Genomic DNA, 20,691 nt, shown 5'->3' on the forward strand with positions numbered 1-20,691 from the left:
CGTCATCATTATCGTTAAAACATTCCACATGAGTCGTCGCACGAATGGTGAAAACTTCGTCTCAATCCGACAAGCGGTTGCAGAGAAAAACATGAAAGTTCTCTGTGGACGGACAAACAAACAAACAAAGACAGACCCAAATGCAATACTTCAGCGAGGGTAATAATAACAATACTTGAGGTAATTTCAGAAATTGCCCTCCTTGTAATGGTGACAAAAATGGGAGAGGCACCCTATTTAACAAGGAATGAGGGAAATGAGATGCAGGAGACGTCATTCAGCCCATCATGCCTGCCTCACACCAAATTGAATGAATCCATCAAAACAATTTCGTTTGGAGAATGAGGGGTAGTGTTAGAAGTGTCATTGATGTCACAAGTGTTAGAAAAAAAAACAAAAAACTTTTTTTTGAGGCATTGGATGAATAATATATAACACCAACCACACACTATCCCTTGACGACATGCTCAAGGCCATTTACCCTCAGCACAGACATACACAATGACCCGTCCATACTCGAACCACCTAACAGTCCTGCCAATATCCCCGTACCCCCATATCTCTAATGCTTTTCAGCACCTATCTACTGTCACTGCCTCCACGATCTTTCCAGGAAAACCATTCCAAGCATCAACTACTCTCTGAGTGAAAGACCCTTAACTTGCTACCATCTTAACCTTCCTCTTCTTTACTCGAAGGCTTTGTCCCTGATCCTGTCACTGTCTTCTGATATTCTGCTGAAGAACTCTTGTGTACTGATTTTGTCCAAACCCTTGTCTTAAACATCTCAGTCACATCTTATAACTCCCTCCTAATGTAGAAAGTCGCGTCTACAAGGCCCGGCATCAATCTAGTAGCTTGACGCTACATCCTCTCCATGGACAGCTATGTCCTTCCTCAAACGTGGTGGCCAAAATTGCACACTACTGTATTCCAGATAATGTCAATAAATTCCTATTCGTGTTCAAACTACCTCCTTTGATTTATAATTTATCCCACTATGAATACAAGCTAAAAACCCTGCTCGTTTTACCCACATCCACCTTGGCACTTCATCGTGAAAATGAACCACGAAACGAAAGAGTGCGTGCACATGCTTCGGCCCCATATCTTCTGTGGCAATACCAGTCCGTGCACTTGACAACATTGTACCCTTGAAGGTATGCACATGCAAATATCGCATACCAACGAAGGGCCCAATTATTCATGTCAATTTATTCCATTCTTATCACCCAGGCCACTTGGCATCATTTATTTTCCGAGGCTCCAAGTGTAGGTGAACCAAGGGCGATCTCCCAGAAATGTGACGTCCTGCATTGGAGATGACGTGCACGCTCGTTAAAAGAGCCCCCATAAGACGATGCAAAATAAATTTTAAATAAAAATTACCCCCCGTGTGGGGGTGACGATCATCTCTATAATGCTTTTACTATCATAATCGATGAACAGTTGCCAGATATCTCCTAAAATGACAGACGAGACAGGTTTTGAAAATGGCGACTTTCACAACTTTCGTGACCTCGTGACCTTGACCTCGAATCCGGGAAAAAATATGTCGTTGGGTATCACTCATCGACCTCCACCCACATACCAAATTTCATCAAGATCGGAAGTAAAAAGTTTTCTTTGTATCAGGTGTTTTTGACCATCTTCCAGGTTACGTGGCGGCCAAACGGGACGGAAATTCAAAAATCTGCCCGGTTAGATACAAGATAATATTTTTTACTATCATAATCAATAAAGTTGCCGAATATCTTGTAGAATGGCAGACGAGATAGGTTTTAAAAATGGCGATTTTTATAACTTACGTGACCTCGTGACCTTGACCTTTAACCCGGACAAAAGTTATATCGTTGTGCAACACTCATCGACCTCTACTCGCATACTAAATTTCATCAAGATCAGAAAGAAAAAATTGACGGACGGACATTTGGTCCGGCTTTATTAGGTCATCTCGGTAGAGATGACCTAAAAACCCGTTAAATGGCAGTTTTAGCATCTTTAATTCAAAATAATGAAACCTATAATAATACAGTGGCTCCTCAAAAATCAATAAAAGGATAGATTGCATCCTCGTCATTGTTCTCCCTCCGCATGGCCGATGGATGCATCGATGTGTATATATCCATCTATAATTCCAGCAATGTGTGTGTGTCTGTGACCGCTGTTTCTCGACAACCAATGGTCCAATCTAATTGAAACTTGCCAGCTATATTGCTGGGGACCTGAGTATGTGCCTTTTCAAGGTTTGATATTAATCGAACAAGTGGTGCCCAAGTTATGGCCATTTATTTACCAAACCAATGACAGGACACGTTGCTGCGTAGGCGTGGCCGATGGGGAAAGGGCGCCTGAGTTACCAATGTCAGGAAACGTTGCTGCGGCCATTCATTTACCAAACCAATGACAGGACACGTTGCTGCGTAGGCGTGGCCGATGGGGAAAGGGCACCTTAGTTACCGTGGCGTAGGAGTGGCAATGGTCAATGGCAGCAAAAGTCATGGCAAGCAAAGACAGGGAGGTAAACTTGATTTTAATTAAGTGTGTGTATGTGTGTATGTGTGTGTGTGTGTATGTGTGTATGTGTGTATGTGTGTATGTGTGTATGTGTGTATGTGTGTATGTGTGTATGTGTGTATGTGTGTATGTGTGTATGTGTGTATGTGTGTATGTGTGTATGTGTGTATGTGTGTGTGTGTGTGTGTGTGTGTGTGTGTGTGTGTGTGTGTGTGTGTGTGTGTGTGTGTGTGTGTGTGTGTGTGTGTGTGTGTGTGTGTGTGTGTGTGTGTGTGTGTGTGTGTGTGTGTGTGTGTGTGTGTGTGTGTGTGTGTGTGTGTGTGTGTGTGTGTGTGTAAGTATCACAGCAGTTGTTACTTCAATGAAAGCGATAATTCGTGGAATGCATGTCAACATTCCGTACGGGCACGCACTACTTCTGGATAGTGATGACTTACTGTATTCTAATAATTTCTCGATTTCTTATGCGCATTTATAAACACAATGCCTCAATCCAGTCGTTTATGAGAGCGAAGGAACGGCCTGTGTGTTTGTTGCTTCTGGCACGTGGGCTGAAAGGGTTTTTTTTAATTTTTTTTTGCACGTACGGCCACGCGAGAGCGAAGGAATGGCCTGTGTGGTTGTTTCTGGCACGAGGTTTGAAATTTTTTTTTTTGCATGTACGGGCACGCGAGAGCGAAGGAATGGCCTGTGTGGTTGTTGTTTCTGGCACGTGGGTTGTTTTTTTGGGCTTTTTTACACGCATGGACACGCAAGAGTGAAGGAACGGCCTGTGTGGTTGTTGTTTCTGGCATGCGGTTTGCAAGTTTTTTTTTGCACGTATGGGCATGCGAGAGTGAAGGAACGGCCTGTGTGGTAGTTTCTGGCACGAGGGGTTTTTTTTTGCACGTATGGGCACGCGAGAGCGAAGGAACGGCCTGTGTGGTAGTTTCTGGCACGTGGGTTTTTTTTTTTTGTTTTTTTTTTGCACGTATGGGCATGTACCAGTATAGATAAATTAAATAAATAAATATATACCTTCGAGCAACCTCCAACACTTATCTAGATCTAATTCAGGGAGTCAACCCGAAGGTGGAGCCAGTGCTGCTCAAACAGCCTCACAGCAATGACTGCACTGGCTTGTTTGCCGTTGCCTTCACGGTGGTAGTCAAGACAGTAATTCGTTGAGTAATTCAGTACTAATAATACTCCAGTAATTCGTTGAGGGTGCCGGCGATAACTCACCTCCTTATCGTGGAGACACCCCCAGCTTCACGTCCATCCATGGGATGAATCACCTCGAGCAAAATGCCCTCTCACCAAAACGCAAACCGAATCGACTCAATCATCCAGTCGGTTTTTATATTTATCCATTTTCTCTCAGTGTGTATCATGAAACGAGATAATGTTTTGTGACTCGAAACAAGACGAGATGCACTATTCCATGTTCGCTGCTCGTGCACGTGCGAGCGATCCAAAATGGCGTCTTCGAGGGAAGTGGAGAAAAATAATAATAAAATAATCCAGGAGGTGAACGTGATGAGTGAGATTCTTGTGAAACTCGGTGAGGAATGTTTCGTGAGGCACACCGAGGTAAAGGGACGAACTGAGGTAAAACCGCGACCACTTGGAGCCTTCTGTCGATATTTACGAGGCAAATTTAATGGGACCGTGAAAACTGTTTTTCAGAAATACGAAGGATTAAACGTCGCTGGTCAAATATCCTGTGTGTGATGAAGTAAAAAATAAAAAATAAAATTTTTTTTTAATTAAAACACGAAGAGCCGCCATTGTGAGAGACTGCTCGCTCACCGTGTGAAACCGTCGAGAGAACAAAAGGTTCCGATTTTACCAAAACAACAAATGGTAATCTTTATCATCACTACCAGTTACAAAAAAAATATATAAAACACGAAACATTTATTCACAAATTTCCCTCAAACAAGAATTTATACCTGAGAGGAAACGTGAGCGGGAAACTGCGCAAGGGACGCCATTTTATACCCCACACACTTCTATGTTTTCTCCGTCACACAGAATAAACACAAAAGGGGAAAACTGCACTCCATCATGTTGATGCCTGCAATTACCGACATTATCACTGTAACACGCCACGGACGGCAATATACACCGACTGTTGAATATATCAATATTTTACCTCAGCGACTCGACGAACCACGATACCACACGATGGACGAGACGGGGGCGAGATGCGGCGCTCGCGATATTTGAACGTTATCTCGCGAGATTACGGAGCGGCGCTCGAAAACGGTTAGTCTGATTGTTGTTGTTGTTGTTTTTATTTTTCGGTTAAAAAACAAAAAATCCGGGTCAAACTACAAATATAATCAGGAAAAAAAAATCTAAAAAGAAAGAGTCCAGGTTGTTAAAAAAAATAAAAACAAAAATTCAAAGTCAAAAGATTGAGTTCATTTTTTTTAAAGGCAGAAGAAAGCACGAAATGTTCATGGACATGGTAACGGGTACTGTCTCTCATGGTTCAGGCGTGTGTGTGTGTGTGTGTGTGTGTGTGTGTGTGTGTGTGTGTGTGTGTGTGTGTGTGTGTGTGTGTGTGTGTGTGTGTGTGTGTGTGTGTGTGTGTGTGTGTGTGTGTGTGTGTGTGTGTGTGTGTGTGTGTGTGTGTGTGTGTGTGTGTGTGTGTGTGTGTGTGTGTGTGCAGAAACTCGAGTAGAGCCTTGAATTAAATAACATTCGACAACACAGTGTTCAGTTTGTCCATATATATATATATATATATATATATATATATATATATATATATATATATATATATATATATATATATATTAAAATATCTCAATGTTCGCACACAATATGCAACTCGGTGAAGCCGTGCGAAAAGATTTAATATAAACGGTATAAGTACGCGTAAAACACACGTGACCCTGATAAATCTCGGGCCCGATATGCAGGGTTCCGGGCCCTCCAAACCGCTGCTCTCTGGGGAGAGCGTGACTGGAACTTCCGGTTGTTCCTCGCTTGGTCTGAGGTAGATTGACGAGGCCTGGACCCGTTTAGTCTGCGCTCCGTTTGAAGAGACAAGGTACTGTTGTTTTATTTTTTCCGAGTTCCTTCCTCCGTTAAGGAGAAGTAGAAGGTATTTATTGGGTTTAAAATAACAGGACTGGAGTTCGATTTATATTATTATCAGAGTAAACGGAGGCAAGTGAAGACAATAACTCGGCAAGCCAAAAGAGAGGATGAGAAGGACATGGCTAAGAATATTAAACATAATAACAAGGCTTTCTTTCAGTATATCTGAAGATGGTACAGAAACTAGAGGAAACTCGAGGGGGAGCACTCGGTGGAGTGCAAAACCTCTGCCGCCAATAGTGCTGGGTCACTTAAGTGAACCTTATATCCGATTCAATGTAGGTCAGTAGTTGGGGCAGGAATTTGTAATTTGTCCATGGTGCTGCCGATAGCTCGCATACTCTTCATGGAGGGCACCGTGGGGTCTTAAACATCCACCAACTAATGCCAGTATGTGGAATGCCAAATTCATTGTTCATTCGAGGGACGGTATGCACATTGATAAAACACATGCCTGAATGGCAGTTCATGCCTGGGTCAGGATTCAAACCCAGGCTAGATTGTTGGAGGCGAGTGTGCATACCTCCAGCCCATCCTGCGAGCTCTAAAGCCCCCACCTTCATTCCCTCCTTTTGTTAAAACTGTCGATGTTTGTCTCTTGTAAATCGTTCTGCAGCTTTGGACACCAGCGGATAAATAACGCACTTGCCTCGACCAAGTTTATCCAAAACCTCCACTTTCTGATTCAGACATCACTTCCCTTGACCTTTTTTGCACCTGGTTCACTCCTAGCAACAGTTTTCCTCTTTGGAGCCAAGTTTAAGAATCATTAAGGGCAATAATAACCAAAAACAAAGGAATTTATTATGATTACATGGAAGATTACACCAAATATAGCGTTGACGCAGAGATAGGTACAACACAGAACTGTATGCGGTGCATGTCTTAGTTACCACCTGCACCACAGCAGCCCCACTAATTTACAATTATATGTGTAAAGTCTAAACTTAACAGTAATCACTTATTTTGTCCATCGTTTTACGCTTCAGCGTCATTATTAAAGGTGCACGAGAAACAACAAAAGGCTCATGGTGCGAGAAAACCATTACATCTCAGCTCAAAAACTGTGATTGGTCAAAATTAAACCCAGCAATCACGAAATCGGTCCAGAAGACGTTTCCCAAGATTGGTCAAAATTAAACCCAGCAATGACTAAATCGGAACAGAAGAGGTTTCCCACGATTGGTCAAAACCCGCAATATTTAAGGTGGGGGTATCGCAATACTTGAATACTGCGCGGGGTAGCGTGTAATATGAACTCACTAGTTTTGATGATTTCCTTTGGTATTGTCATTAGGGAAAACGATTGTGTGCACATTATACAAACTGCTGTCTCCACAAGCCCAAGCTTACGTCATACAGCTTCTCAACTCATGAGGGTTGTGCCGGAGTAACGAAAACTGGCAAAGGTAATTTCAATGGACTACTATTATTATCCATATTAATTGCCCTCTTTCTGTATCCCCTCCTTCTCTGTACACCCAGTGTGTTTAATGGCTGTACGAGGGAATAATCAGAGTGACAAGATGGAGGACCAAGGACAACGGCAGGGCTTGGTAACAACTTTGCTTCCAGGGCGTGTGCCCCAAGTATCTGGAACCGCAAGGGCTGGAATCGGCCGCTTGCCATCCATTCGGTCACGTGATCTTACCCTTGGTGGAGTTAAAAAGGTGCTGAAAGTCTTACCACAGGCGTGTATCGAAAATGGGGTTAAACAATTGGTTCACTTTGTTGGTCTGTCTAAAGACGTCAGTTTACGATCAAGGAACAACTTGATTTCAGTTGAATGTTATATTTTGAACGTGAATCGGAACACAAACCTGCAGTTTAGCAGTATTTTGGCTGTGAATTTGGTAAATTTTATGGAATCTCATCTCGAGTGTGCATGCGCAGAGAGCAGTAACGTTGATCTTTTTGCTCTGCCTATGTAACAGTCAAACAAAATTGAAACTCATTCCAAACAGGAAACTTACTGTATTTAGTGTTGTCATAAATGGCACAAATAACAGGAACGAAGAACTAATGTGATGTGTAAAAGACGCTGCAACAATGGCAGTAAACTTCTGATTGCCTTGCAATGGGTCTACAGCATTTAAAACTTTTATTTTATTTCAATTGAATCATATAATTAAACCTTGTACAACACAAATCGTCTTGATGGCACTTCAAAAAACCTCCAGTTTAGCAGTACTTGGACAAAATTTTGTCATTTTACACCATCTCGACAAATCAAATTTGCCACTCTCGCTCTCAGCGATTGAGATTCAGCCAAAATAGCAGCTCTGAGGAAATGCTGCATAAACCATGCTTGCAAAGGCAAAGCAAGAATCGAAAAGACCCTTCCCATGTCTCTTTTCTCAAGAATATGTGGGTAAGGTGTTCTCTCTGGTTTCTGGTGTTTTGCATGGGCGATGCATCAATGTGTGCACCGTCCATCAGAAGGGCATTGAGCTGGTGGAGGTGAAATATCCGACAGCGTCATTTGCACAGAGTAGGTGAGTTATCACCAGTGCCCTGAACAAATTACCACCACCTTCAGTCAGGCCTGGACAGCTGGTTTGTGGAACACTTGGGTCAAAATTATTCCCCTGCTGACCCCACAAAGTGATAATTGGGGCTGTTAAAAAAGTTGCAGTAATTCGTTAGTTGCACATTGCATCATAGATAAAGAGGTGTTTAAAAGAGATGCATCAACCACCAATAATAGAGCATTGACTAATGACTCCCTCGATTGCTTTTCCATAACTACCTGTAATATGATGTAAGGGCCCCTCTTATCTACATATCTATTCATATTGCTGTTTTGTAGCAGTTTCTCTGCACTATGGGCTGGTGCTTAAGCATCGCATATGTCTCTCGTTCCATGGAATATAAAGCTCTAAAAATTATTTGCATCTCCCGTTTTGGCCGAAGGACATGGTTTGTTACTCTCACGTCACAGGCAGGTCGGTGGTCTCTCTGCTTTCTACGTCTATTCTCCGATATTGATCCTTCTGCTCTCTCAGTCCTCTGACACTCCCTTCCTACTCCAGGATTCATGCGTTCTCGTAACCCCCTCTTGGTTAAACTTCCAAAATCCAGGCTGACTCCACACCTCAACGTGTGAAACCAGTCTATGGAACCACCTTCCACAGGCCGTTTTATCTCGCTCTTCCATCCAGGGCTTCAGTAGTGTATTGCACTGCCATGTCTTGTCATCCCCAATTGTCTCCCATGATCTTTATTACACTAACTAACCTTTGCTAACGCACCATCTTACTTGCTTGTTTTTTGGGGTTTTTTTCAGTGTTCCCCTAACCTCCCTCCTCCCTCTCTCTCATCCTTTCCTGTTCATTAATATCCGTGATGTTCATCCCATTGTGTTCTACCTTGTTCTTCCACGAGCTTCACTCCTCTAAAGAAAAGAAAACTATTTGATAAAAGTATCAATTGATTCTCCATTTCCATCGCTATTTAAATTAATTTTTTTAAACCAAAGAAGCTTGAAGTGTTACTTGGACAAAAGTTACATGGAAGACAATTGCGAGGAGACATCGATGTACTTTAAATATATTGCACTGACATTAATAAAGAATGGACAAACACTTATGGTACCTGGGATTTCAACCTGGGTTCCTTGAGGTTCACATGGTAATTTTACTCATCTTGGAGCGTTCAGATTTCTGCTGATATATTAATCATTTGATGTTTATTGTACGACATCACCTTGTTTATGCTATCAGGCTTTATTGAAACCTTTTCACCTCTTTTTGCCTTTTCCTCCTCCTCGTAGAAAACGTTTTGTCCAAATATCCCCGTTCGCAAGATAAAGCAAGAGTGAGTTTGTATTTACAGTTACTGGCAAAGGGGATTGAACCAGATGCAGTTTGAACCATTTTTCTTTCTCTGACTCTTTATAATGCTTTATTTTATTATCTTACCAAAACGAAGTTTTGTAAGATATGTTAGTCAGCTTGTATGTTTTTTTTTTTGTTTGTTTTTTTGTTTTTTTTGTCTGTAATCACGTATAAAAAATTCTGCAGAGCACAGTTATCATCGGAAATTTTTGTAACTTCGCATATCAGAGGCCTATAGAGGTCCCTTTCAGTGCACAAAATTTTGAAGGTCAAAGGTCAAGGTCACTTGGGTGCAAATCAGGGGAGTCGACGAAACCCTTATTTTTTGAGTAATTTTGATCGGATCGTCTTCAAACTTCATGGGAATATAGTTCATGGTCTGGCGCTCAGCTGATTAATTTTTGGTGGCGATTGGCCTTTACCTTCATATGTTTTTTTTTTTTTGTTTTTTTTTTGGTCTGTAATCACGTATAAATCACTCTGCAGAGCACAGTTATCATTGGAAATTTTTGTAACTTCGCATATCAGAGGCCTATAGAGGTCACTTTCAGTGCATAAAATTTGAAGGTCAAGGTCAAAGGTCAAGGTCACTGTCGCAAATCAGGGGAGTCGACGAAACCCTTATTTTTTGAGTAATTTTGATCGGATCGCCTTCAAACTTCATGGGAATATAGTTCATGGGCTGGCGCTCAGCTGATTAATTTTTGGTGGTGATTGGCCTTGACCTTCATGGTTAGCGCCTCAGGTCAAACATATTTGACCCCAAGGTCAAATTTTCAAGTTTTAGGAACCATATCGTGTAGTACCTCAAATTGAACACCTCGATGAGTGCTTTCTAGATATGTCAAGCTTGAGACATTATGACGTCATTTGGTGACGTTATGAGGCAAAAGCATATTTTTCATGGTTAATCTGTAGAACGATTCTCATCGGAATCTCTCGTAGGCAGATATTCCTCAAGGAGTCGCTCCTGGTGGATAGCAGCTCTGTTCACCTCAGTGTGACCTTAAAGAAGTCATACGTGGTCACCTTTTGGCAAGATACGGGTCACCCTGCGGGTGACATTGGTTTTATTTTATTTTTGCCTTTTACCATATCTTGTTCTGCTTTCAATTCATGCCGCCTCCTCAATGCAGAAACAAAGGAGAGTTTGTCTCACCCAAACGAGAACAGTCAAGAGAGAGGGGTGGGCGGAGAGGAGATCGTGGTGGGCGAGGAGGGAGGGGTGGAGGACCTGAAGTCATCCAATCGCATTCCATCTTTGAACAAGGACCTGGAGCATCGAATCCCCGTAACAGAGGTGGTGCAGGTGAGGCTCTGGAGGTTTCCTGGAATAGCTTGAGGCAGGAAGTGTCGTAATTTGAAATCAAGTGGATGCGATTTCATGTTGAATGATGGTGGGAGAGGGAAGGCTAAATATAGTAGTTCGTGATCGTTCAGCAAGTTGCTGCAACCTCTTATGTTGTAGATTGTGCATTGGAACCTGCACTTTGTTAATGGTGTACACATTTTGTGTGAGAAAGCAAGCATGAGAAATTTCAAAAAGCTATGAGCCTATAGTGGTGGACAATGAGCAAAAATCAATGTGGTGGATATCAATAGTGGTGGACTTCCTAACAATGAGTTTGGAAGACAAAATAAATTAATTTAAAGATTAAAAATAAAGACAAAAAGAGAAAATTTGGGGGGGGGTGGAAGTATATGTGCTGCTATAAGGAACTTTAAGTTCTCTTCTCTCCTTCATAAGTTCCCTCTCCCACTCCCCGTCCTACTCCCACCTGCCCCCCCCTCCCCCACACCAACACATTTTCCACAGCTAGAGAATCATCTCACGCTGGTGTTGACCCATCATTAACCCCAATCATCAATATAAAGAAGGAGAAGAGAGAAACCGTGGAAGAGACAGAAGGATTGCTACAACAGCTGTGCAGAGACGATGTGAGATTGAAGTGGAAACGGTTAATCCTATTGATCGGAGTTCTGGTTGGGGAAGAGCTGCAGTGGCTGTTTGGCTTGGGGTAGGTTAGAAGGCACGAGAAGATCTTTGTTTTATTTTGCAATCTTGTTAGCCCTTTTCTTTCTTTTGCTCAGTTATGCTCAGAAGATGTCGTCACGTGAATGGGGCTGCTCTCGCTAACTTCTGTGCTTTGATCCCGGAATAACGTTCAAATACTTAATGTGTCAGACGAAGTAGAAACGCGCCAGAGAATGAAGCTTCAGATCCCTTTTGGTGTTTCGACTCGTGTGACTGAACAGCATAGACCAAAATGATGTTTTGAATGTTCTTTTTTTTTGTCGCCTTTGCAATTGTGCTCTTGTTTATCTTCACAGTTTGTCTCCGACCTCAGCAATGATCCCTGCTTGCTTCCTATAACCCTGCCTCTCGACCAATCGGGAAGCAAGATATTATTGGAAACTAGTTCTTCAGGTACACTTTTTTTTGAAATTTTCAGTAATTTCTGCAATTGAGTTGTTTAGGGGATAACATTTGGTAGTGATTGTGAGTTTTTAGTGGAGTGGTGAAGTTATTGGCTTGATCAAGGAGTGTACATTTGTATGTTAAACGATCGAGTTGATGGAGTAATTGCGGTGAGTTGGAGTTCGTATTGAGGATTGTATGTGAGGTGCTCACCGAATGTCTGCACTTTTCACCGACTGGGTACGTGTGTGTGTGTGATTGAGATTTGGGAGAAGTAAAGAGAAAAGTGAAGAAGTGTTCGGACCAGGAGCCACAGCCTGAAAGTAAAGAAGATTAGAGTAAGAACAGAGTCTTTCAGTCAGAGTCGTTGATGCATGGAATGGTCTGCTTGGAAAGGTAATGGCAGTATAGGGGGCAGATAGGTTTAAATTGGAATTAGATAGGTACCCCTATGCATTGGAGATAGAGGGGGTATAGGGATATTGGTAGGACTTGGAACTAGCTTGTGTGTGGATGGGTGATGGTATAGCATCGGCACGACGGGCCGAATGGTCTCCTCCTGCACCAACATAGGCACGATGGGCCGAATGGTCTCCTCCTGCACCGACATAGGCACGATGGGCCAAATGGTCTCCTCCTGCACCAACATAGGCACGATGGGCCGAATGGTCTCCTCCTGCACCAACATAGGCACGATGGGCCGAATGGTCTCCTCCTGCACCAACATGGGCACGATGGGCCGAATGGTCTCCTCCTGTACCAACATAGGCACGATGGGCCGAATGTTCTCCTCCTGCACCGACATAGGCACGATGGGCCGAATGGTCTCCTGCACCAACATAGGCACGATGGGCCGAACGGTCTCCTCCTGCACCAACATAGGCACGATGGGCCGAACGGTCTCCTCCTGCACCAACATAGGCATGATGGGCCGAATGGTCTCCTCCTGCATCAAAGTTTCTTGTATGTCCTTGTAACTGGGAAGTTTGTTGCAGATCTTTGTTCCTTTAAATTTGCTTTTGGGTCTGAATCCTTCACCACAGCTGTTTGTCAATTGTGAATATTTATTATTATTATTTTTTTTGAATGACTGCCCACACAAAAACATCTCTTTGCTAATTGGGCACGGGAATGCAAGATGTCCCATTGGAAAACATATCCACTACTGATAAGACGTTTGTCTTGATCCGCTTGCAAATGCAGTCACCTCTTCTTTTGGACGCAGTGTACATAGCTGCGAGTTGCATCAGTTGCTGAAGAGACACGACTGTACTGCTGATGCAGTGCCTCCTGCCGGTTAAAGCGGTGATTTGTAATTTGTTCAGGGTGATAGCTCGCATACTCTTTGTGAAGGATCCCGTGGGATAGTTAACATCCATCAACTGAGACTGGTCGACGGGACCACACACTGATGAATCACCCTGCCCATGGAACACCAGGATGACGGTTTATTGCTGGGTCGGGATTCAAACTCAGGCGAGACAGCGAGGAGGCGAGCATGCATACGTCTCGGCCATCGATGCAGTCACTAGGGGTGTACGTGCAAACGCTTTGTACGCACAACATTTGTTTATTCTCATCAAGGACATGATTGCTTGTTTATCATTCCCGTTCCAATTTGTAGTTTGTGATGTTGGAATCCCTGGTTCAAATTCAGTTCACCGAGATGATTCGTCCATTATCTACTAGTTTTTACTCCATATAAAAATACACACACGTATGTTCGTACTGCATGTGATCTACGCAGAGGCTACACCGTGACCCTTGCATTGATGTTTTGGAAACAAAGACCGGGTAAAACTAGCACGGAATGTATGTTCATTTCTCAACTCTGAATGTGTTTCTTTACAAAAATACGATGGATAGTGATTGGGAAGGTTGCACTTGTTCCTGTCCAACCTCTCACCCTGTTTTCCCTTACTTATTCACAGGTATAAAGCCAGAGCCAGTTTGGAAGTGTGAAGAGCACGAGGGAAGTGGAAGCCCTCCCAGAAAACGTTCTACTCCTATTGTCCCTCAACCACAACCCGTCAACGTGCAATCTCACACTACTTTAACATCCATCTCTGAATTGTTCTCCAGGCTGGGATTGCAGGGGGAAGAAAAGGAAACGTGGCAGGGCCCCGTAAAAGGCGACGAGGCTCAAAACGATTTGGAGGAGAAAATTTTGTTCTTCCAACTTCCTGATTCCCTTCCAGGTCAGGTTTTGACACAACAGGAAGATGTTAAAGTCAAGACCGAAGTCAAAATCAAGACGGAACAGGGTGGAAGCGTCACCACCGGAGACGATCAGGTAATGTTTCTACTGGTTTGTTTATTTATTCATTACCTTTGTCACTGAAAGTGGACGGAGGTAATGTTTTCACCCTGTTTGTCTGTCTGTCTGTCTGTCTGTCTGTCTGTCTGTCTGTCTGTCTGTCTGTGTTTATTTATCTGTGAGCAGGATACCTCGAAACGATATGGATAGATTCGGACGAAACTTGGTGGATGAGTTGCGTAGATGACGAGAACAAGCAGATTAGATTTTGGTTCAGGTTCAGATGCAAATTCGGCCTATCAGTGGGTGACAAAACGTAAACTGTTCAGCCTGGCAGAGGTATGTGCTCTACCGTGTGCCATTCTAGTTTGTTTGTCTGTCTGTCTGACTGTCTGTGAGCAGGATATCTCAAAAAAGTTATGGACAGATTCGGACGACACTTGGTGGACAGGTTAGGGATGTGCCAAAGACTAATTGATTCAATTTTGGTGAAGATCCAGATACGAGATTTCTTAAGCGATTCCTCACCGTTGAGCGATGTGGCCAAAACTACATACAGCACGATATCTTAAAGTTACGGACAGATTCGAACGAAACTTTGTGGACAGGTTGGGTGTGTGAAAAGGAAGAATTGTTTTGATTTCGGTGAGGATCTGGATACTAGAATTTTCAAAGTGATTCTTCACAATTGAGAGGAAGGGCCAAAAACGATACACAGAGTATTAGTCGTGGCCAAAAACATTGGCACCCTTGCACTTTTTTCAAATAACTCACCATGTTTTTTTTTTCCAGAATATTGGTGAAACTAAAAAATATTTTGGTATCCATGGATGTATTTCTTTGGTTTGCAGTGGAACAAAACAAAGAAAGCTGAAAAAAATTATTAAATCTTAGCTTATTCCACACAGAAATCCTAAAATGGGCCGGACAATATCATTATTGGCACGTTTTAGAAGTTGTTCGAAATAATTGGATTTCAAGCAGGTGATTCTCCTTTACCTTGGAATTGAACTCACCTGTGGTGAGTTGCAGGTGCCTGCAATATAAAAAAAAAATCAATCAATCAGTTTGAATAGAGAAAAAGAGTCATTCTGCTGTTTTGTGTCACTATGTTCCATAATGAGTATGGAGAAAAGAAAGAAAACCAGATAATTGTCTGAGGAGGTCAGACACAAGGTTGTAGCCAAGCATGGACAATCTCAAGGCTACAATTCCATCTCCAGAGACCTTGATGTTCCTGTGTCCACCGTACACAATGTTATCAGGTAGTTTAAGGCCACTGGCACTGTAGCCAACCTCCCTGGACATGGCTGCAAGTGAAAACGACTCGATCAACTGCCAAACATATTCATGCTGACCTTCAGACACAATGTACGACAGTTTCAACTCGCACCATCCATCGCCAACTCATTGAAAGAGGGTTCTATGGTAGGAGACCCAGGAAGATCCCACTGCTGAGAGAGAGAGAGAGACGTACTGTAAGAACGCCCGACTGGACTTTGCCATGTTTTGGAGGTTCAGTGATGTTTCGGGGGTGCTGTGCTGCCTCTGACACTGGGTGCCTTTTAATGTGTGCATGACATCATGAAATCAGATTACCAAAGAGGCATTTCGGAGCACAATGTTCAACCTAGTGTCAGAAAGCTGGGTCTCCGTCAAAGGTCATGGGCCTTGCAGCAGGACAATGACCCCAACACACTTCAAAAAGCATGCAGGAATGGTTTAAGACAAAGCACTGGACTGTTCTGAAGTGGTCAGCAATGAGTCCAGATCTAAATCCCATTGAACACCTGGAGGGAGATCTGAAAACAGCAGTTGGGAGAAGGCACCCTTCAAATCTGGGAGAACTGGAGCAGTTTGCACAACAAGAGTGGGCCAAACTACCAGTAGAGAGGTAGAGGAGGCTCATTCATGGCGAGAGGAAGTGCTTCACTGCAGTTATTTTGTCCAAAGGCTGTGCCACCAAATATTAAGTCGAGGGTATCAAGAATATTGTCAATGCCATTTCTTTTTATTTTCTGATTTTAAAGGATATCTCAAGTTCTGAATCAAAAACAAAGGTTGTGTAATATTAACAGTGAAATGAAGAATTGTGGAGACAAAATACTTTTGTTAATTTAAACTTATTTTTCGAGAAAATTGTGAGTTGTTTGAAAAAAAGTGCAAGGGTGACTATATTTTTGGCCACGACTGTATGGCACATATCATCTCAAAAAGTTGTGGACGAATAATGACAAAACTTGGTGATCGAGTTGGGTAGGTGACCAGACCAAGCTGATTAGATTTTGGTTCGGATTCGATGCATATCCGGCCTATCAGTGGGATGCAAACTTAAACTGTTCAACCTGGTGGAGGTATGCACTCTACCGAGTGCCATTCTAGTTTTTTTTAGGTGTTCTGTTCTGAGCAATTGCCCCTTGTTGCTGTGATACCTGTTTAAAGTATGACATACTGGTGTTTTATTTTTGCCCTTGTCATTGAACTACATTTACTACATGTGGAGGGAAAAACGTACCTGTAAGAGTGATTTTCAAAATTATCCTCAAGGCTGCTGATGGTTCCCAAGGAAGTGTCTGCTCACTCAAGACTTTGCCAGAAGGACACCTTGGACGATTACGACTGCACAAGTCAGGCCGGGTGCAGCTTGTGCTTGGTCACGTGTCATTGGATGTCACCCTGGGAACTGGCTGCAGCTTCCTACAGGTGGTTGTGTTTGTGTGTGGAATGTTGTGATAAACATAAAACTTACAATGCTGATCTCGAGTTTAACCTTTCAAATAAAATAGGAAGTAATAATGATAATCTTCATCAAATGCCATATCCTATTATTTGTGACCCATGGCTCATATAGTTTGTAAAATTGGCCGAAGTTTTTCATAGATCGGCTGACTAGGCCATGTGTTGGACTGGAGCTGGCTATGGCAATGATTTGGGATTTGTTCAGGATACCTGCAGTTCAGGATAGTGAATGTTCAGGATAGTGAATCAAATAGTTCTGGATGTACCAGACAGGCGTTAGACTGGTCATCAAGTACCGCTTACCCGTACATGGAGTTCAAGGGGCTATCTTGGTGATAGATTTGTTAGGGTTAGGTGATAGATCATGCTGAAGGACATGACAAAATGCCTGAGTGCATTTTGTGTTCTCCTCTGTGGTTTTGGAGTTTTCCTCATGTCTCTCATTCTGAGTCTGCCAGCCATATTGTCTTGGAATTTCATGCATGAAGGAGGTGTGCTCTTTGCTTTTGCATGCCATGCACTGCACTTCAGTGTTGCAGTCCTTAAATCTGTGGTTGTTGACACACATGAAGCAGAGAACTTTGGTTTTGAGGTGGTCCCTTCTCCCTCGGATGGGTTTCCCGCTGAATGAGATGCACTCAGACAGATGATGACCCGGCTTGTTGTGTCGTCCAAGAATTCTGTTGGCTCGGTGAGTATAACTCGGGGTCATTCTGGAGTATGGCCTTTTCTCTCAAGAATTTGGTGAGTATGATGGATTAATGGTGGATAGCTTGGTGTCAGTGATCTCTCTTATTTTATCAACGGGCAAAATCTCTGGTTCAGCCTCAGGCTTGTCTGGTGTCATCATGGGAGAAGATGAAGGTGACTCTTTGTACCATTCATATCAGTCAGAATTGTTGTCGGCTGCTCCTTGGCTCGCTCAAAGGGTTTGAGCGGAAATTCGGAGTTGGCAGGTTGGTGAAGGATGAACAGCAGTGTCGGTCATGTGGCAAAACTGTGCTACATGATCGTTAGCTGACTGTTGGTGTGAGGTCCAGAGCACATGCCCCCTTTCTTCTTGTTCGGCCTGCAGAAATGCATCCGAGCATGCTTTCTCCACAGCTGCTCTTTGTCAGGCTCAGAGTATCCACAAGTCTGCTTCTGCCTTTGCTTGTTCCGCTTTCAGCTCGACCTCGACTCTTGCCCGGTCTGCCTTGGGTCTTGCTTGGTCTGCTTTCAGCTCAGCCTCACGTTTGGCGACGATCTCTTCGGAGGCTGCATTCTGAGCAGCGGCAGCGGCAGAGGCTTGAGCCTGGGCCCAGGTTCAGAAAGATTAAGCTGGGCGACTTGTAGTTCTGTGTGGAGAGCCCTAATCGTTTAAAGGCAATTGATGTGGTTTCGAGAGCCATGTAGAACATCTTATCCAGCGTCTGAGCTATAACCCCATTGGTGTAGTCACTGTTGCCATGATAAGTCTTCACAGTGTGAAAGGCATCTTTCTGATCTTTGCTGGTTTGCACTTCAGCATACAGGTGTTTTTGGTCCAGGTGTCTGAGTATGCTGGGAGCTCTGAATGGGCATCAGTAGGGTCCATTTATATTAGGTTTTTGTTGTTGATGGCATCTTGAAGACCATCGAGAGCTTGCTTCATTTTCCTCCATTGGTGATCAAGTTTTCTTTCCATCGTCTGTATGTTGTTGTAGACGACCTTTGCTCTGGGACGTGTTTCTCTCTGCAGATGGCCCACCAGGTCCGTTGCACTTGGGGTGTGTTCGTCTGGCTGTATGAGTGAGGGGCTGTGTCAGATCGGGCCGACACAGCACAAGTTGAGCCATTGTCAGGTCGGGCTGACATCGCGTGTGAGGTGTCATCATTGAGTCGGGTCGGCGCATTGTGTGAGGTGTCCGACATGGAGATCTTTCCTTCTTAACTGCAGCATTTGACTGGTAAATCGATACTCATGCAGAGGGTCCCTCCAGTCAGTCGATCATTCTCCAACCAAAGTCAAACACTGTACCGGTTTCTGTGAAAGCGTAGCTCGGAGCGAGCGATAGCTCGAATTTCACCAGCGTCTGCCAACCTTTATACCAAGAAATGTCACGTGCAGGTACAGAGACGGAGTCTTGCAACTGCTTCCTTTAATGCAACAGTGTTGACTGCAAAGACAAAACAAGCGAGCCACGGGATATTTGCCAAGCCGCAATTAGAATCAAGAACAGAGAAAAGAACAATTGAGTCACAAAAGAATGGCACGTTACATCATGAGAACCGTTATTGATGTCAAAATGCAGAGCTCTCCCACCGACCAGAATACGATCAAAAAGAGACGATAATGCGTTATTACGCGCTTGACTATGGTTCTGTGGAGGGTGAAAACAAGAAAGGACAACGAATATAGAGCAGAAAGATCTTCACCACACACAGGACCCAGGTGGTTCATAAAAGAAACCTCCTCATAAAATCTCACGATGTCAGATATGATCACGATGGCACAGATGGAGCTCCAGATGAAACTCCGCCCAACAAGGTGATTTTCAACCTTGGCTCCACCCATCTTCGCACATTGATTACAAAAGGCATCACCTGCATAACAGCCAAACACCAAGGGAGGTTTTGAATCTTGTTAATAAAATCATTCTGTGGACCATGACAGCTACTGAAAACCTTGGGTTGTGAGCCCTTATTTGACATCGAGCCCGGAGACGATCTCATCGGGTTTTTGACCTCCACGTTACAAATGGGGGTTTTTGTTTGTATCCCGACTTAAGGGGATCATCACTGCCCTACATTGCAGTTTTACTTTGAACTGTAAATACTGAAAAGGAATCCACATTTGATACAATAAAGTATTGCATGATTGCTTTCTTTCATAGTGCAAAGATTAGGTATGAGAGACAGGAACTTTCAAATGTACCAACAAATCGTGGATGAACGAGGTTGTTTTTTTTTGTTTTTTGGTGCTGATCATTTTGTGTGGTTGCAGGAGCTGGTGTCCATTCGACTGAGGGAAGGTCGCGGTGGAGAACTCGTGGTGTTGGGAAAAGTGGGGCCTCGGGTCATCTGCTCCCCTGACTTCTCCAGCCTTATAGGAGATGCAAATTGATTAGACCCTTTGTTCTTCCTTTATTATATCTACTTTACAAGAAATAAATTATGATTTATCCTCAGTTTGGTGGTCAGTGGTTTCTTTGTCCTCGACCACCTCCTTTCTGGTCATTCACCCTCTGCTTTTTCTGTGCTTTGTCCTCCCCTTCCCCACCCCCCCCCAAGTTTCTTCAGAGCACATTTGGTCCACCATTAACCCCCTTCTAGTGAAACTGCATAAATCCAGGGTCACTGCTCACCTCCACTCATACGTTCCTCTTTTTCCCCGCCTGTTGAACCAACTTCGCTTGAGATCCTAGGATCCTGAGTTCAAATCCCCCTTGGCTGTTGAATTAATACCAGGTGGGGTTAACTCAGCCTGTCATCCTTCCGAGGTCAGCAAAATGAGTGCCAGCTTGCTGGTATCCTGTGTCGGAGTGGTGACCCGTCCAGTATTGTGTCCAATAGCCAAGGAGACTGCTTTCTGCATAGTTTGGTCCCACTGGATGGATGGAACCAAGTTCCACATTCAATTCAATCTCATTCCCCACTCCAGGTCTTCAAAACAACTGTTTACCATCTCAGATCATCCCCAATCCAAAAGCATTTTCTTTTCTACCCTCATTAACCCAAACCCCACCATAATGCCACCTCCTTCCAAATTTCCAGTTTTCCCTCCTGAGAGTTTCCTTCTGTATCCATCTTGTCCACCCAATGCATCCTCTTCTGCAACCCCCCCCCCCAACCCATTTCTCCCCGCACCC

At 43.5% G+C, this 20,691-nt stretch overlaps 2 protein-coding genes across 3 annotated transcripts in view; one reads left to right on the forward strand and one right to left on the reverse strand.

Moving 5' to 3' along the window:
• HNRNPH1 (heterogeneous nuclear ribonucleoprotein H1) overlaps positions 1 to 4,783 on the reverse strand; it is a 42,807-nt gene extending 38,024 nt beyond the window's left edge. For both annotated transcript variants that reach the window (XM_085855552.1, XM_085855550.1), the window contains exon 1: positions 4,655 to 4,783. The gene's annotated coding sequence lies outside the window, so the exon portion shown is untranslated. The remainder of the gene's footprint in view (positions 1 to 4,654) is intronic.
• Positions 4,784 to 5,404: 621 nt separating this feature from the next.
• On the forward strand, positions 5,405 to 20,010 carry POLR3D (RNA polymerase III subunit D). Its single transcript, XM_085855553.1, has 9 exons — positions 5,405 to 5,560; positions 7,096 to 7,280; positions 9,383 to 9,426; positions 10,583 to 10,755; positions 11,263 to 11,384; positions 11,778 to 11,874; positions 13,797 to 14,158; positions 16,670 to 16,825; positions 19,827 to 20,010. Exons 2-9 carry the CDS (start codon positions 7,104 to 7,106, stop codon positions 19,944 to 19,946), a joined length of 1,251 nt encoding a protein of 416 aa, XP_085711679.1. The 5' UTR covers positions 5,405 to 5,560; positions 7,096 to 7,103; the 3' UTR covers positions 19,947 to 20,010.
• The last annotated feature ends 681 nt before the right edge of the window (positions 20,011 to 20,691 follow it).

This window comes from Eptatretus burgeri, chromosome 14 (assembly GCF_056783735.1).
Source record: "Eptatretus burgeri isolate ZD-2024b chromosome 14, Ebu_testis_v1, whole genome shotgun sequence".
Classification (NCBI taxonomy): domain Eukaryota; kingdom Metazoa; phylum Chordata; class Myxini; order Myxiniformes; family Myxinidae; genus Eptatretus; species Eptatretus burgeri.

Coding starts and splice junctions, on each gene's coding strand:
- POLR3D (XM_085855553.1), top strand. CDS start 7,104: ATGGCTGTACGAGGGAATAATCAGAGTGACAAGATGGAGGACCAAGGA. Junction 10,756..11,262: donor CCGTAACAGAGGTGGTGCAG/GTGAGGCTCTGG, acceptor CATTTTCCACAG/CTAGAGAATCATCTCACGCT. Junction 16,826..19,826: donor CTGGCTGCAGCTTCCTACAG/GTGGTTGTGTTT, acceptor GTGTGGTTGCAG/GAGCTGGTGTCCATTCGACT.